Source organism: Glossina fuscipes, unplaced genomic scaffold (genome assembly GCF_014805625.2).
Source record: "Glossina fuscipes isolate IAEA_lab_2018 unplaced genomic scaffold, Yale_Gfus_2 2, whole genome shotgun sequence".
NCBI lineage: Eukaryota > Metazoa > Arthropoda > Insecta > Diptera > Glossinidae > Glossina > Glossina fuscipes.
In genome coordinates, this window is record NW_023998416.1 from 14,471,190 (window position 1) to 14,489,213 (window position 18,024).

An 18,024-nucleotide genomic window follows, 5' to 3' on the forward strand; every position below is an offset into this window, starting at 1 on the left:
GTATATTCATATTTATATATAAATATATGCTGCGTTTTTACCGAATCTCCTACGCCCAACTTTACATTTTACTATTAAAAATGTTTTAATGCTCTTCAGAAGCAATACAATCAATGCAACGCTTCTCCAACATTTCGATAGTGCGGTAAAAGAATATTCTCTTTCCATATATATTCATACAAATGGTTTGGTTGAAATGTAATATATATTCTTTTTTATATAAATGTATCAAAAATATGCATTCATATCCCCTTGTACATCTCCTGAATAGTTTTATACAATTTTTATAGGCGTGGCATTCGATTTTATCCTATTTTCAAGAAAAAAAGAATATTCTCTTTCCATATATATTCATAGAAATGGTTTGGTTGAAATGTAATATATAGGGTACAATAACATTTATTTATGGTTATTATGACGTTATTGCCATTGTGGTATTATTTGTGTGATAAATTAAAAAAACTGTTTTTAGAGCATACTAACAGGCTGAATTAATAAACTTAAACAAAAGCTGTTCTCCGACGTTCTTCAACGATAATAATCACAATGTCTACCACGACCACTGTATAATACTAGAAGATGAGGGAAGAGATGTTTTTTTGTACACTGGTGATGTTGAGCAGGATCTGAGACAATCGAAGCAGACAGACAAGTGATTCTAATAACAAAGAACAAATCAACTGATAACATTTCCTTGCTTTTATTCCTCGAACAGCATCTAACTGATCCGCAATTACAACACACCTCTATATATAATAAGTGTAGCGAAAAATTCTGTACATTTTTAGAAATGAACAAGAACCTAGTTTCGGAATGTGGAGCGAAATGGTTTTGCTGAACTGAAGTGGCAGTATTGTCGTCTATTAAGGATGGTCGCCCAGAGAGCGGCTTACCGGAAAGATCGAACACATCTATTTGAAATTTTTCGAAATTTTCTGGCAGAAACTACACCTTCAACAAACGTCTTCAATAAATTTAGCATTTCTTCTTTGTTAGAATTCGCCGGCATTTTTGACCGTGCTTAGCGAGTTGCCTTTTATGCACCTTTGCCGCATTAATTCGACGATATATAAAAATGCCTTATTATTCTCGCCAATTGTCCGACTGTGTTTGAAATGAATTGATCTTTCCTTAAAAGGAATACTTCCGTTTTGAGAAATGTGTTTGGGAACTAGAATAGTGAAACTTGGCAACCATGTTGCCAACAAAACCAGCTGCTTACTACCTCTCTAGGTAAACAAATGAAAATTTTTTTTTTTAAACAAAAAGCATAAGAAAATGGAAATAGCAAATTCTTACTATAGTAAAGATGAATATGTAGAAACAGTAAGCGACAAAGATTTCACGATATTTCAAAATTTGAAACTCAAGTTAACTGAAATATATTTTTCAAGGCTTCCGGTAACAAGGTTAGTCGCCAAACGATTTTGTGTGGCTCTCAGAATATCGTTCTGAATGGTAAGGTGATTGTGCAAAGTGGTTCCATAATACGGGCTGATTTAGCTAATGTTCGTACCGGTCGTTATTGTGTGATTAGTAAAAATGCTGTAATACGGCCGCCTTACAAACAATTTAGCAAAGGTGTTGCATTCTTCCCTATGCACATAGGAGACCACGTATTCATCGGCGAAGGAGCAATAGTATCTGCTGCTTCAATCGGCTCTTTCGTATACATAGGAAAAAATGCTATTCTTGTAAGTAGGTAAAAGTAGGGAAATTGGTATGGAAGACATTTAACTATATCTTCTCTGCAGGGTCGCCGTTGTACCTTAAAAGATTGTTGCATTATAGAAGATGACGCTGTTTTGCCTCCAGATACCACAGTAGCAAGTTACATGCGATATACCGCTAAAGGCTCCCTCGAGGGCGGCCAAGGCAATCCAAATTTCGTTCCAGCGGCTATGCAAGATCAAATGATAGATTATACAAAGTCGTTTTATGAACATTTTGTGCGTTCACCTCAAGCCACGGAGATGCAAGTGACGTAGGTGATTCATCTTGGCTGCTGGCTGGCCTTATCCCCTTTATATTCAAAACTTCAACAAGTAATCTCCCCCAGTTCCAATGAAGCTTTTCTTTCATTTTTTATTTTTGTTATAATTTTTTTGGATTTTTCGCTTTTGTTTTAAAGAAATTTTATTTTTTTTCCAAATTTTCCTCTACAATTATTCACAAACTTCAAAAACTTGCACTGATTAACCCGTAAGAAAGTTCTTTGACTTATCGCAAAGAAAACCGTTCGCTGTTTCTTTTTTGCATATGCCAACAAAGTATGGAAGATACTACGAGCATTATCAAGCAGTAAAGAAGGAGAATATCCATTTGAAATCAAATTTTGGCCATATTCTGTTAGCGCGGTTATTTTCTGTTAAAAAATTTTATGTTAAGCCGATCATTTTCTGTTAAAAACTTCCCAACGAAATTCAAAAACAAAAGAAGAAGAAGAAAAAGCAAAAAACCACGGTCTTAATCAAAGTTTATTTATTTCATTTGTACAAATATTATCAATAAATTTTTCATTATATCTATTGGAGAGATTACGTGAATAGCCAGAAAAGTGCAATTTACTCACAGCACAACTTTAAAAGCAAAGCGGGTAGAGGATTTTTAATTCATTAATCAAAATATTTTTGAAATATATATGTATTCCGTTAAATTAATCTATAAGGCCAGTTTCTATATCATAAGCGGGATGCCCCATTTCAAATACAGGTCCAGTTAAGCCGGTTCTCAAAGCAATTTGTTCTGCTGTTTCTTCGGAATTATTCAAGGCCTGTGCATTAATATTCCGATCCATTAATAACAACGTAGCAGTATTACGACAATTTGATATTGTAGCGGTTACATGCAAAGGGGTCTGTTTGCCCTCCGATTGAGCGTTAACATCCGCTCCGTATTGTAATAGCAATGACGCACATTCAGCATTGCTCCATTTACAAGCTGAATGAAGAGGAGTCCAACCCAAGTTCGTTTTAGCATTCGGATTTGCTTTATACTGCAGCAATAATTTGGCTATATCTATAAAATTATTATAGCAGGCTCTATGTAGGGGTGTGTAGCCATCATCGTCTATTGCAGAAACGGCCTCAGCATCCAATTGAAGAATTTCACGAACCTCGCCCAACTTGTTTTCATTCACCGCCCATAAGATCATACGTTCAATGCTAGCTATAAGCACACGCACAGATTATAAAAGTATATATATTTGAACAAACTGCTAAGTAACCTTGAGGGTTTCTATCTTCTTCGATCAGTTCATCCGCATCATCGTCCCAACCGCTAACATGCATACCACGAGGCACCTTCGCATAACGTAACTTATCAAGTTGTGACTTTTCGTCATCGGAATCGTAATCTGCCATCGCTTGAAAGAAAATACGTAGTTAAATTTGATTTTATTAATATTTTTTGTCAATAGACAACAACCGTAAGATTCTGTTTGCAAGTCATTCACAATAGTTTTATCCCTCTGAGCCCTTAAGTCAAACCAAGAAGAAAAAAAAAGAAAAAAATTACCGCTTATTTAAATTTGTGCAGTTTTTCAAGAAATATTCAAAACTAATCTATTATATTAATTTTACTATACATATTAATTGTGATTGATGTTCTGGTGTTCACATTTATTCGTGCAAAAACGCGAAAATGTCATTTTCGAAAAATTGTAGAACCAACAACACTTATCAAAACAAAAACACAGCTGATTTTATATGCGTTTTTTTCACAAAAAATTATTAAACAAATACAAACTTTTTTTAACGAAACAGCACATATAACGGAGTTATTCCTAAATGAGTGGCGAAAGTAATACAGTCGCCGAAGAAGAGGGCAGAAAATTGCAGGACGTCTTCTTGGAGGGTTGGAAAACTTACGAATTCCTGGAGGATACGTCTTTAGAATTCAATGGGCCGGATTTCCAGGTGAGTGAATGTGACAACTTGTGTCTCTACATTTAATTTGATTTTTTTTTTTTTTTAATTAGGGTAAAGTTGTCATGGCAATGGAAGATTTCGAATTGGCTACCCGCATAGTTAGTGAAACTCAACTGTTTAGTGCCAACGAATTAATAGACGAAATATCTACAGAGTCATTGCAATACTTACTATTACCTTTCTTTCTTGGAAAATTGGCTCTAAAACGCAACGAGCAGGAACGCGCTGATGTTCTTAGAGTAGCTGATATTTATTTTAGGTAGAAAGCTGAAAAGTTCTGTGCGTTCGCATTATTACGAAGAATATTATTATTGATTACAGAGATTTTATCCGGCGTTGTCATGAGTATGACCTTTGCGACTTACCAAGACATTTTGAACGTAATAATCAGGAGGGAAACGATCAAACACCGAATAAAAGCACCATGGATGCCGTAGAACAATTGGTGGCCGCTGCAACATCACGAAACAATAAAATCGCTCAATTCAAACGCAAGAAGGAATTGGACGAATACATTAAGAAGTTGAAAGACGTCGTTCGCAATCACACGGCAGATGATGAATTAAAACGCGACTTTTTTATAAAATTGATTAAGAGAAGTATTATGGAGGCTGTGGAAGAATTGGATTCGATTACATTAGAAAAGAGTATCGTTGAAATGCGTAAAGCAAGACTAGCTGAATTTGGTACGACCAAACTTGATGATGCAGCAGGAATTACCCAATGGGATCTACCACAACAGTCATCAATGAGCAAACCTCAATGTAGTCGAGGATCAGGTCGCCATCATCAACATCTATCGCGGTCTAAAGCGAAGCCCTTGCAACCTTTTATTATAACTCGTGATGCTGCTCAAAAGGCTGTCTTCGGCATGGGCTATCCCAGTTTACCCGTCATGACAGTCGACGAGTTCTATCAACAACGCGTAGATGAAGGCGTATTTCCGGATGAAGAAAAAACTGCTCAAATTAACAAAGTTCAGGCTTTAGCTGCTGCGCAAGATCCCACCGATGCGGAGGAAAAAGAAAAGGCTGCCATTGAAGAACAACTAGAAAGTGATGATCCCGAGTACTTACGTCGCATGCGTAATATGGACGAATATAAGGACGTGGTTAGACGCGGAGATGGTAATCGATATAATCGTAGTTAATTAAAAATGGCTCTAATATGGTTAGAATGAAGCCCGAATGCAGAATTGGATAACAGATTTCAATAATAAAAAAAGTTTACATGCTATTTTAATATTAGCAAGATCTCTCGTAATTTGCCACAGTTGAGAGACGCAGTCGTCCTTTTCTTTAAGGGAAATGTCGTAATATTTAGATGATGGTATGCATAAGTTTTTGGCAAGAAAAGAGGTGGTATCATTTTTCACAAGATGGGGTCATGATTTTGTGAGTTGATAACCTTCTTTGATAATGAAGATCCAACTGTGATCAATAATCTAAAAGAAGTAAATAAATTTTAATAACTTAAGGACACCTTGGTAAACATCTTACTGTCGGTACAAGCTTCAGCTCTCGGTCAATTTAAAGCACTTATATATTAGATTTAACTGCAAATATTTGTGTCGATAATATCTCTCGGGACTTAATCAAGAAATCGTGTATTTGATTTTCAGGCAAATCATTCAATGAATAGACGTGATTGTTAAGCACCAATATATGCACAGAATTTTTAATTAGTTGAATTGATATTCGAAAAATATTTATTTAATTTCATATATATATATAAACTTATGTACAGATCGGGTATATTATGGGTTATACATTTCCATAAAAAGATGTGTAGCTTTTGTTCATTTTCATAGAAAGTTGTTTAGCTTACTGTAAGCTACAGTTTCCGCTAGACGGGCAATATTGTAATGAACCTAAAAATTGAAGAAAGAATGAGCTTTTTAAACGTATTTTCAACCAACCAACACAATAAGAGTGTTCTTCAAAATCCTTAATAGGGCTACTGTAGGTAATTTAAAGTAACCAATTGCAAGAGCAACCAACAAAACTGAAAGATCGATAACATCGTTTCTATATGCAAAAGATACTGGAATTCTAGACATTCGCATAAGGAGCCCTTAACCACGTATGCTCCTGTTCCATTTCATTCAGGATAATTTAACATACCCGTTAAGTACTATTCAGACCAGCTGAAGGCCAAAAAAAGTTATATAAATGCATAATATAATATGTTTGCCTGATTATAAAATATTTTCCCTGTTCTTTAAATATTGGCTGATGGCGGACATTGCAAATATGTTTCTAACTTTACTAATGTTATTCAAAGTTTTTTTGACTCAGTCTCCGATGGATAGAACTATAAATTTAACTAAAAAATAAGCTATAGATCACAAATCCTCTATTTTCGAATGTCTGCATTCTTTCGCATTTATTTCGGTAAATTGCAAGATTATCTATGCGCAAATTTAACCTTAGACCCAACTAAAGTTTTGCGTACTATCAGAGTTTTTTTTTTTTGAAGGCGGTCCTGATTGATTGTTCCATCCAGACCAAAAGTCTGTGAAGGCTTCCTTATAATATCCTCAAAAGGCTAAATTGTCGTTAAATATACCGCTCGTATATTGGAAACATGTTACCTGAGCGATTCGACTACTCCAGTATAGGGACTTGTATTGTGTGTGAGTTGAAAATGTGAGTTTATTGGAGAAAAAAAGGCCCAGTGACAAGACTGGACAGTAACTAATTTGGCAACTATGATAATCCGTGAGCAAATCCCACTTTCATATTTACATGCCCGATAAACCAAAATAATACCAAACAACTAGCTCTTCAGTCTGGCAGCTTCTGGAGAAAACGAATGCCAATTATTCTTGATATCATCAACTTTTTCTAATTACAAGTAATAAACTTTAAAAGAAATTGCAAATAATATATACTTTGTGTATTAAAAGTAAGGAAAACTACATTTTTAAAATTCTTCGTGTTTTATTGTTTTCTTACTCATGTTTTATTGTTTTCTTAATAGTCGCAGTTTCCGCAAGACGCTAATAAAAGATATCAAAACATTAGAAAGTGAACTTTTCCATCGATTGCAAATTCCGATTCCAAATAATATCACTACTTTACTTTAAAGTGTTTCCTTGTTTGTCGCATAATGCCCTTGAAATTGGACATTAAACGTCGCTTAACATCCCGTTCAGATCGGGTTAAATGCGTCGATATACATCCATCAGAACCATGGATGTTATGTGCTCTTTATAATGGCCACGTACACATTATGAATTATGAAAACCAACTCTTAGTAAAAGATTTTGAAGTTTGCGATGTCCCTGTACGTGCTGGACGCTTCGTTTCCCGTAAGAATTGGCTTATTACTGGATCTGATGATATGCAAATACGCATATTTAACTATAATACTTTGGAGAAAGTGCATTCGTACGAAGCTCACTCGGATTATATTCGATGTATAGCAATTCATCCCCAACAACCACTAATATTAACAAGTAGCGGTGAGTGGAGAAAATACAAAAAAAAAAAAAAGATTTCGTCCTTCTTTTCAAGTGATGTAGTGAAATGCTTCTTGTTATCCATTTGTAGATGATATGCTTATTAAGCTATGGAATTGGGAGAAAATGTGGGCTTGTCAACGAGTGTTTGAAGGTCATACCCATTACGTCATGCAAATTGTTTTCAATCCAAAAGATAACAATACCTTTGCCTCAGCTTCGTTAGATCGAACTGTAAAAGTTTGGCAATTAGGATCTAATTTTGCCAACTTTACTTTGGAAGGTCACGAGAAAGGCGTTAATTGCATCGATTATTACCATGGTGGGGACAAACCCTATTTGATTTCGGGAGCTGATGATCGCTTAGTAAAAATATGGGATTATCAGAATAAGACTTGCGTGCAGACTCTGGAAGGTCATGCTCAAAATATTTCAGCAGTAAGCTTTCACCCCGAGCTACCTATAGTATTAACAGGATCAGAAGACGGTACGGTACGTATTTGGCATTCGGGTACTTATCGCTTGGAAACTTGTCTAAATTATGGCTTTGAACGTGTTTGGACTATTGCTTGCATGAGAGGCACCAACAATGTGGCTTTAGGATATGATGAGGGTTCCATAATCATTAAAGTAGGCCGTGAAGAGCCAGCCATGTCTATGGACGTCATAGGAGGCAAAATTGTTTGGGCAAAGCACTCGGAAATGCAGCAGGTTTGTATATGTAGTCACACATAAACGGCTAATTACATACGGTACGAAACTGCAAACATATTTCATTTTTCATATTCATCAATACACATTGTCAACACTATTAAAATATAAAGATTTGCCCCCTGTCTGAAGCGAATATAATTTCCACATCTAGGTTAACTTGAAGGCTTTGGCCGATGGAACGGAAATTAAAGACGGTGAGCGATTACCAGTAGCAGTTAAAGATATGGGCGCTTGTGAAATTTATCCCCAGACTATAGCACATAACCCTAATGGCCGTTTCGTGGTAGTTTGTGGGGATGGTGAATACATAATTTATACTTCGATGGCTTTGCGGAATAAAGCTTTTGGCTCAGCTCAAGAATTTGTTTGGGCTTTAGAGAGCACCGAATATGCTATAAGAGAGAACAATGGGACCGTGCGTTTGTTCCGCAATTTTAAGGAACGCAAAAGTTTTACGCCTGAATATGGTGCCGAAAACATTTACGGAGGCTATTTGTTTGGCGTGAAGACTTCGTCGAACTTGGCCTTTTATGACTGGGAAACTGTTACTTTAGTCCGACGCATAGAAGTACAGCCGCGTCATGTTTTTTGGAATGAGGCCGGCACGTTAGTGTGCTTGGCTACCGATGAATCTTTCTTTATATTATCTGTCGATACGGGAGCCATATCAAATGCTTTGGAAAATAAACAAGGCTTAGAAGACGACGGCATTGAAAGTGCCTTCGATGTATTGAGTAAGTTTAAGACGAAATGTGTGAAAAATTTTGGACGCATAAATTTTTATTCTTTTTGACAGATGAAATCAATGAAGTGGTTAAAACTGGCCTTTGGGTCGGCGACTGCTTTATTTACACTAATTCTGTAAATCGTATTAACTATTACGTTGGCGGTGAAATTGTTACCATTTCGCACTTGGATCGAACAATGTATTTATTAGGATATGTACCGAAGGACAATCGTTTATACTTAGGTGATAAAGAACTTAACGTAGTCTCATTCGCTTTGCAACTTTCTGTGTTGGAATACCAGACAGCAGTAATGCGGCGTGACTTTGAACGCGCCGACTTAGTACTACCCACAATACCTAAAGAACTTCGCACACGTGTGGCTCACTTTTTAGAAAAGCAAGGCTTTAAAGCACAAGCCCTACAGGTGTCTACAGATCCCGACCACAAGTTTGATTTAGCATTACAGACAGGTGAATTGGAGGTGGCTGTAAAGTTGGCACGAGAAGCTGATAACTCCCAAAAATGGTCTCAACTGGCTGATGTAGCTTCGCGTAAAAACAATATGTCGTTGGTTAAGGAATGCATGGAAAAGGCCAATGATTTTAGCGGCCTTCTACTGTTAGCTACAGCCTCGGGCGACGAAGAAATGCTTAAGCTACTAGGCAAGAATGGCTCAGCACAAGGTCGTCACAATATAGCATTCCTCTCAGCATTCTTACGCTCTGATAAAAAACGATGCTTGGACATACTCATCGAAACAAATAGACTGCCAGAGGCAACGTTTTTCGCTAGAACTTACATTCCTAGCCAAATATCATATGTAGTGGAGTTATGGCGTGAAGAGCTAACGAAATTCAATGAAAAAGCCGGTCAATCTTTGGCGGATCCCAGCAAATATGAAAACCTCTTTCCTGGATTAGGTGAAGCTTTACAAGTTGAAGAGTTTCTTAAACAAAAAGAACATGAAAAATTACCTGCTCGCGCTGCTGCGTCGCTTCCCCTTAATACAGAACGTAACGTTTACGAGGAAATGCAATTGGCTCAGCAAAAAGGTATTTACGAAAACAATGCCAAAGTTGAAGTAAAAGATTACAAGAAATCCGACGATTTTATAAGTTCAACTGTCCCTATGCCAACATCGATAATATGCAATGAGAATGCACTAACTTCAAAAGATGAAGATGATGATATAGATTTGGAAATAGAAGGCATAACATTGGATGATAATATCGACACAGATGTTAATCTTGATGATGACTTTCTGAGTGACGATTAAAACTTTATTAGAAATTTATATCCTAACCCGTCTGTGCGTGCATTTCCTTGTCTAAGGGGCGGTAAATTAAGATTACATATTTCAGTCTTAAGTTTGTAAGTTTGCGCCTTTTTTTTATGTGTATTACTTCTTTCCTACCCCTTTTGAAATTAAGTTGTTTTTATGGAATAAATTGCGTGTGCAGAGTTTGACTCTGCATAATATACATATGTAATTGCATTACACTTTTCATAAATAAATGTTCTATGAAAAATATCACCGATAGAAGCGCTTAAATATGTTGAGCACCACTTTTCCTGATCACAATGATCGAGTTATGTACATATGCCATACAAAAATTACATACTATGAAACTATAAAATATTCTTGAATTTAACCTCAATTACTATTATATGGTTGATACATGGTAACTCTTTTTTTGTTTGACATAAGGGTTGACAATTCAAATTTTCATTGTATATATAAATTTGATATATCTTTTTTTCAGAGAGATCATATATATTGTTTTTCCACTTTTATTGTGTATGAAAGAAGCCGATTTTGCTGCTCTTTATTTGAAGATAAATTTGATGCAAATTATAATTTATTTTTAAATAAAAATCAGTGCAAATCAATAAGAAAACGTAAGTCGAAAGTATCGCCAAATTTTCCTATTACTTAAATAATTTACGCAGTAACTACCAATTTCACGTTTCATTTATATATATGCGAATTATTGATTTCGTCGTATTGTGTTATAACGATATCATTCTTATCATTTTCAGAAGCTTATTAAAAAAAACATAAGAGGAACGACGATCATAGCGACAAATATAAAAAAAAGAAATGGAAGCTATACGCGTTGCTGAAGCTAACCATCAATCTGGCTTTGCACCACGCCGTCACTATGATACTGTTAATGCAATCAACTCTAATGCCATAGTTAGCAATGTTGGTCCAATTGTTGTGCCAAACGGTCAAGGACAACCGATTGAAGGCATTATTGGAATTAATAATAACATCAATAAGCCGAAGGTTGTTGCTTTTCCTTATGGCAAGAAAATGACTAAAATAGCGACTACGGCCAGCAAATTGTCCCTGGAGGATTCAGTTAAATTGGTAAGAACTGCTTTAAATAAATATTTTTTATTTAATTAATTAAGGAAAGGCAACTAGGCTACGTGCGATGGGAGGACGAAAAAAAAAGTGTTCAGAGAAGAGAAAAGTTTTTTTTTTTTTTTGTAGAGAAAGTGTTGGTAGCCAAATTGAATGGAATTAGTTGTACCAGCAAATCCTCAAACAAGAGATTATATTTCAGATTTTGTGTGACGACAGGATGTCGAATGTAATTCTATAGTCTGTCCATGGTAATATCGGCTTTTAAGTTGAGGAGCAAATAGTCATCTCAGTAAACAGCGTAGCTTTCTTGCATTAGCCGTATTGTAAGCTTTCTTGCCAGGTTATACCCGATAGAATTTATTCGACATCCTCAGAAATTAAGAAAGTAAAATTTTTCCCAACAATTTAGTTTTAGCCGAAGTAATTATTTTATATATGATTTTTTAAAAGATTTATGTCATTTAATTTTTATCTTGCAGACCGATGTCAATGGTTTTGCAATGAAAACACCAGTCTCGCTGCTGCAAGAGATTTTAAGCCGTCGAGGCATAACACCTAACTATGAATTAGTACAAATCGAGGGAGCTATTCATGAGCCGACATTTCGATATCGCGTATCGTTTAACGATAAAGATGTACCATTTACAGCTATGGGTGCTGGACGTTCTAAAAAAGAAGCCAAGCATTCAGCTGCTCGGGGTTTAATTGATAAATTGACCGGCGTACAAATAGTTGACTCCCAAGCAAATGTACTCAATAATAATATAAACATCCAAGACGGTATCGTAGATCCTGGTGCCAATAATGCAGCTGGCAGTGGAGAGTATGTACATGTTATTAAAAATAAAAAAAAATTTCTTCATATTCTATATCATAGTGGTGCAGATAAAGTTGTTGGTAATCCAATTGGTTGGCTTCAGGAAATGTGCATGTCTCGCCGTTGGCCTCCACCAACATATGAGACTGAAACGGAGGTGGGATTGCCACATGAACGTCTTTTTACCATTGCATGCACTATTTTAAATTTTCGTGAAGTCGGCAAAGGCAAGAGTAAGAAAATTGCCAAACGTATGGCTGCTCATAAGATGTGGACACGTTTGCAGGAAACTCCACTCGACAACAGTCAGATCCTTGAAACTATACGATCTGAATTGGATTCAGATGTAAGTAATATTCAAACGTTTGAACTAAGATGTTATATACATCCTAACTCGAAACACAAGAAGACTCGTAAGACTTAGTAAAAACTCAGTATTAAAGACGTTTTGCTCTAATTTTACTTTTTTTTTTATTTTTTAATATTGTAAAACTAATTCGCGTCGAATGTTAGATGAGGACTCGTTTTTTTTAGTTTTCAATCTATAATCTGTCATTATGAAAGCGTATTTTTTGTTGATGTTTTTCAAGTCACCAGATAATTGTGTGTGTTATTTTGCACACGTATTGGTATTTTTGATATTACAAGAACATATACATAAAAGTGTTATGATCATTTTATGTTTTTTTTTCTTTTGCAGAAAAATTATTATGGTGATTTGAAAGATATCACTGTGCCCATTTTAACCAGTCAACATAGTAATAAAGTCTCACAGTTCCATAAAACACTTAAAAATTCCACTGGCAAGAAACTTGTTAAACTCCAGGTGAGCTAATAAATTCATTAACTCGATTTTCCGCGCGAATATTAAATGAAATTTTTAAAATTTGAAACAATTCATAACTCAGGGTAGGTGAAATTTTTATAATGCTTAAGACAATGGAAACTTTATCATAAAAATCATGTCATGGTTGCAAAATTATAACGTGAACATTTTCGCCAATTTTCGGTAAATTAACAAATGAACTTGGCTGGCATTCGTGTGTGCCGTGTTGAAAATATTATATCCCTACCCAAATTACGAACTAAAACAAGTAAGAATACTAAAGCCCGGCCTAGGCCTAGAATTAGAAACCCTACAACACTTTGCTTAATTAATAATACACCAAAAGTTGTGCATTATTTTTATGTAATTGCATAAGTTACATGAAGCGTATTGGAGGATGCTCAAACGTCAACACGGTCTAAAGTTAGCAAATTCAACTCAACTGTCAAGGTTTTTATTAATTTTTAGTTTCCGAAGAGTTCATGAGAACCGTGGTCTAGGAAATGGATCTATAAGATCCGAATTCCCAATACTTGACTTACTAAGCACAGAGTTTCACCATAAAACATTAGCAATTAGACATTTTTGACTTATGTAAAACATTATTTTTCATAAGAACGCTAAAATGGGTTCCAGTCCAAAAAATAACTTAACTTTTATGCTAAATTATTAATATCAACAAACGCTCATCAAAATGTATTGTAAACTATGCATTTGTACCATTCAGAGAATTATAAGGGATATACCGCAAAGCGTTCAAAAAATTTGCCCACCCGATCCAAAGTCTGCACACCAATTCAGCGGGCCGAAGTACTATTACTAAGCGTTTTCTCTTACGGAATTCTAAAAATTGCAATATTTTTTCTTATAACGAATCAAGCAAGTCGTCGTGGCATGGTAAAGACTTACCCAATCTATCGTGAACTCTGTGATCTTATAAAAAACTTGTAGTTCGAATGAAATTAGCTGAATGGATCGGATTTGGGTTTTCTTTTCCTTTTCTGTTTTCTTTTTCATGTTTTTGTGATAGTGTGTTCGTCTCGCCTCTCTTTAATTATTATTACGAACGTTCATTCATAAAGTTGTGCATTTCGATAATCGTAGTACTTATTAAGATAATATTGAGCATCATTTTTCTTACTTTGATATAATTCTTGCTCTTTTTCTTTTATTACAGAAAACTTGCTTGGTTAGTACTAAAATCGACTACATTAAACTGCTTGCAGAAATAGCTCAGGAGAACCAATTTGAAGTAACTTATGTTGATATTGAAGAGAAAACTTTCTCTGGGCAATATCAATGTTTGGTACAAATATCCACCTTACCGGTAGGCGTATGCCATGGTTCTGGGCCAACACCGGCTGACGCACAAAAGCAGGCAGCTCAAAACGCCTTAGATTATCTTAAGATAATGACCAAAAAGTGAAATTGCTTGAGACCAAGTTGAAAAATTATTCTTGATTTTGCATATATACGATAAGAAAGAATGTATTAGGAGCAGATAGATGTCTTTTTCCAAGTAAAAAAGAAAAACAAACTAGCTAAACAAATGTAATCACAATGGAATCATGAATCCTTGAACATACCTGAAGGTGATTTTCTATTACTTAAATAACTTTTTTTCTTTGTCATTATTCCTCTTTTTTTTTTTTTTTTTTTTTTCCTTTTAAATTCAAAAATAGAGTGTCCACTCGAAGTGGACACATTGATTTGCTTTTGTAACAATGCATTAAATCGAGTTCAGTTTTTGCAATATTCCTACAAATGTGTGTGTAAACAATAACAAAAATTTCTAGTTTTTTAAACACTACCAACCCCGCCGCATTATATTTATAAAGGAAGAAATTTTGTTTTATAAAAAAAAAATATATATATTTCAAAAGAAAATTTTTTCTTTTGTTATTTGCTTTGATTGGTCTATGAAGATATGTGGACATGTATTTTTATAAACATTATATATATATATATTTGTTTTTTTTTTTTAGAGATATATATTTTAAAAGGAAAAACTTATTTATTTTATAAGCAAATTATTTAACTAAATGCATAAATAACTAGTAAATAAAATGGGCAATTTACACATCCACATAAACACACACACATCCAAAAGGGTGGACATCCATCGGAATTATGAATATTAGACATTTTTCTGCCTTCATTCATATTCATTGAAAAATTCGACAGCACCAGGCACGCTTACCATTTAGTTATTTATGTAATTAGTTTAAACGAAAATTTGGAATTAATTTTTCGAAACTGAATTTCTCAAATAATGCCTAAAAAGGGAAATGGGGAGGAAATGTTTTGTAATCACACACAATACTTAATTTGGGATAAAAATATGTTTTATTTCTTTTGTTTTTTTTTTTATTGTTTTTTTTTAACATAATTTTGAACACCTTGGAAGAAGGAAAAAGCGTAAAGAAACTAAATAGATAATGCAAATTAATTAAATTGTTTAAAACCTATAGTTGCTGCAAACTATATGGGATTTAAATATTACAAGCTATACTTTGCATAGATCTAATGATAAATTTTCCAAAAAGAGATTAATATGAGAAATCTAACAGATGAAAAAAAGAATTGAAAAATTCAAAATCAATTAATTTCGAATCAATATTTTTTAAAATTTCTTTAAATCTTTTATATTGCAAATATGTGTGGAAAATTGTTACATTATTTTAATGCAAAGTGTAGAGGTTGTAACATTTTTTTAAGAAGCAAAAGACCTATACTTGTGCATAAGGAAGCACGTGAAAGATGTATATAAAAAACTTAAAAAAACAAAAAACAAATTAAAATTAGTTGTAATATAAGTATCAGAAGTGAAATTTAATTGATAAAGGCGCTCTCTCTCTGAGCAACTAGGCAATGCATTACGAAGTTGTAATTTATAAAGAAAGAAAAATGTACAGTAAATATTGATAATTTATTTACTCATTCGCATCGTTGCTTTGTTAGTATTATTTAGTCATTCTCATTATTAATATTATTAAAAACACCATATGTGTTTTATAAATCGTTTAATTGTATCAACAATTTCCAAATATATAATAAGAGTAATCAAAAAGAATTGAAAAAAGAAACAAGAACGTACCATAAATATTTGCATTAAATTTCTCATTTCCCTAAACGCAGACACTTGTTTGAAGCTTTAAAATTTAAATGTAATTAAATTATGGATTGATCCGTAATTCTTCTATCAGTAAATAAGTTAATGGGCAAACTCATCTCTTGCCCGTTTGATGTCTGCACACTGACATATTGGTTATCGGTGTAGTTTTAAAAGTGAATTGGATTGGAATATTTTTTTTTACGACCACCGCCTAAAAAAGTACCTTTTTTGAAAGACTTTCTACCGATTTTTCCATAAAATTCCTCAAACGTAAGTTGTTTTCGGGCGACTCAACATTCTCCGAGTTCTAATCAAAAGCATCCCCTGCGTATATAAACAAGATGAAGTTTTGATATTTCATGAAGATAACGACAAAAGTATTATTAGTATTATAGTGTATTCAAAAGCTGTTTTCGCCAGTCTATAATGTTTTTGCTTATGCTAAATTTAAATGTTTTTCAAGTTAATCAAATCGCTATTGAGTTTCAAAGAAAAAGTCGGAAGAAACACTCTTTTTCCGGAATACTACATTTTTAAGACAAGTACTCGGAAACCGTGCTTTTTAATTATAATTAATCTGATTGGCGGATTTTTTATTAGTCCAATATCATCAAACCTAGTTTTGTGCGGTATATGAAAATTTCAATCAAATTTGAACGTAATTGACAAAATTGTCAATAAAAAAAATTAGTAGATTGTATCGACCATTTCGCTTTTTCGATTTTTGCTATCTTTGATCACATTACATAAGTACAATTACATTACATACATTACATATGTATTGTATCCTCTAATCGCATAATTTAGTTGTTGTGCGCAGAAGAATTTCCAGTTCCGGTTTTGCTCAAACGGATTGCGTGTCTCGTTAAATCGCTGATATGTTTTTTTTTTTTTTTTTTTGGCTAATGAGATAGTTGGCGATTAGTCGCATGCTTTGTTTTGTTTGCTATAACGAGCAGGCAGAAGAAGTTCGCTGGAAGGGAGCAAAGAATTGCCCTTGTTTTAGTCGTCTCTAATTTGAGCAAGCGACAAGTCTGCTAAATAAAGCGATGTAATATAATCCCTGAAGAAGATGAATCTCAAAAATGATTATGTATCTCAGAAATTGCAACAAGTTTAGATCTGCATAATAAAAGTTGGATGTATCTTAAGTTCCTCTTGATGTCCAATCTTACTGACCGATTTCCGATCTTGACTAATAAAGGTTTTTTTATTTTATTTATTTTATATATATATTTAGTTATTTAAGTTACAAATATATTTATTTAATTTATATATATATAAATCCAATGTAGGTTTCCGTGAATTATGCAACATTTAAAATGAAAGGCTTACTTAATAACATTCAAATTGAAGATGAAAGAAATTGAAAAGAATTCTAAACCTAAGAAAACTTGCGAGAGGTTGGATGAGATATTTTTACCAAGGACCCTAAATAAGTTAAGTAGTCTACAATGAAATTAGTTTGCTAAGTTTGATGAAAATGCGACCCTTGGAGGACGGATAGAAACGTGGAAGCTTACATCATATTAAAAAAACCGATTAGTCAATGAACACTGACGACGACTTTACCTAATATAAACATACATAAGTAAAGTAACAGAGTGGTCAGTGGTTCCCAACCTAAATACCTTAACACAAAACGTAAGATTTCCCTCTATAAAGACTCGATTGCATCGAGTGGCAACAATTCGAACGTAACGTGACGTAGAACGGAAATGTACGACAGAGTAAGTTGTACTCATGGGAGTTACGTCTTACCTGCATGGCCTCCAATCCACTTAAGCGAGGCAAATTATTTTAGCCACTTTTGTAGCGTTTTCCTTATCGCGCCATTTCCACAAGTGTGTTTGACGAAGAACGACAAAACGAAAGTTGGTCCCCTAGCGGTTATAAGTGCTCACAATAAATCCTACAACAGTGCTTTATAAATTTTTGAAGCAGCCACGATATTCAGTATATGACCAAATATATATTAAATATGATAATAACTTCGAATCACGCGTTCGTTACTGAAGCTCTGTTCCGTAATTTGCCTATCGCTTGGTAAACAGCTGA

At 34.2% G+C, this 18,024-nt stretch overlaps 5 protein-coding genes across 6 annotated transcripts; 4 read left to right on the forward strand and 1 right to left on the reverse strand.

Moving 5' to 3' along the window:
- Positions 1-1,212: 1,212 nt before the first annotated feature.
- LOC119633714 (dynactin subunit 5) lies at positions 1,213-2,411 on the forward strand. The gene is made up of 3 exons (XM_038027407.1): positions 1,213-1,326; positions 1,395-1,694; positions 1,755-2,411. Exons 1-3 carry the CDS (start codon positions 1,279-1,281, stop codon positions 1,986-1,988), a joined length of 582 nt encoding a protein of 193 aa, XP_037883335.1. The 5' UTR covers positions 1,213-1,278; the 3' UTR covers positions 1,989-2,411.
- Positions 2,412-2,525: 114 nt separating this feature from the next.
- LOC119633247 (ankyrin repeat domain-containing protein 49) lies at positions 2,526-3,640 on the reverse strand. Its single transcript, XM_038026690.1, has 3 exons — positions 3,517-3,640; positions 3,227-3,364; positions 2,526-3,168 (listed from the first exon to the last, which is right to left on the reverse strand). The coding sequence occupies exons 2-3, from the start codon at positions 3,360-3,362 to the stop codon at positions 2,657-2,659; spliced, it is 648 nt and encodes a 215-aa protein (XP_037882618.1). The 5' UTR covers positions 3,363-3,364; positions 3,517-3,640; the 3' UTR covers positions 2,526-2,656.
- Positions 3,641-3,692: 52 nt separating this feature from the next.
- Positions 3,693-5,385, forward strand: LOC119633246 (immunoglobulin-binding protein 1). The gene is made up of 3 exons (XM_038026689.1): positions 3,693-3,917; positions 3,980-4,188; positions 4,251-5,385. Exons 1-3 carry the CDS (start codon positions 3,789-3,791, stop codon positions 5,077-5,079), a joined length of 1,167 nt encoding a protein of 388 aa, XP_037882617.1. The 5' UTR covers positions 3,693-3,788; the 3' UTR covers positions 5,080-5,385.
- A 1,371-nt stretch (positions 5,386-6,756) lies between these two features.
- LOC119633852 (coatomer subunit beta') lies at positions 6,757-10,319 on the forward strand. Its single transcript, XM_038027635.1, has 5 exons — positions 6,757-6,836; positions 6,912-7,395; positions 7,484-8,103; positions 8,258-8,840; positions 8,903-10,319. Exons 2-5 carry the CDS (start codon positions 7,041-7,043, stop codon positions 10,108-10,110), a joined length of 2,766 nt encoding a protein of 921 aa, XP_037883563.1. The 5' UTR covers positions 6,757-6,836; positions 6,912-7,040; the 3' UTR covers positions 10,111-10,319.
- A 252-nt stretch (positions 10,320-10,571) lies between these two features.
- On the forward strand, positions 10,572-15,496 carry LOC119633934 (interferon-inducible double-stranded RNA-dependent protein kinase activator A homolog). Of its 2 annotated transcripts, XM_038027781.1 has the most exons (6): positions 10,572-10,733; positions 10,875-11,208; positions 11,688-12,031; positions 12,086-12,371; positions 12,726-12,851; positions 14,029-15,496. In XM_038027781.1, the coding sequence occupies exons 2-6, from the start codon at positions 10,936-10,938 to the stop codon at positions 14,275-14,277; spliced, it is 1,278 nt and encodes a 425-aa protein (XP_037883709.1). In that variant the 5' UTR covers positions 10,572-10,733; positions 10,875-10,935; the 3' UTR covers positions 14,278-15,496. The 2 variants fall into 2 exon arrangements, with proteins under 2 accessions (XP_037883709.1, XP_037883710.1); XM_038027782.1 differs by lacking the exon at positions 12,726-12,851.
- The last annotated feature ends 2,528 nt before the right edge of the window (positions 15,497-18,024 follow it).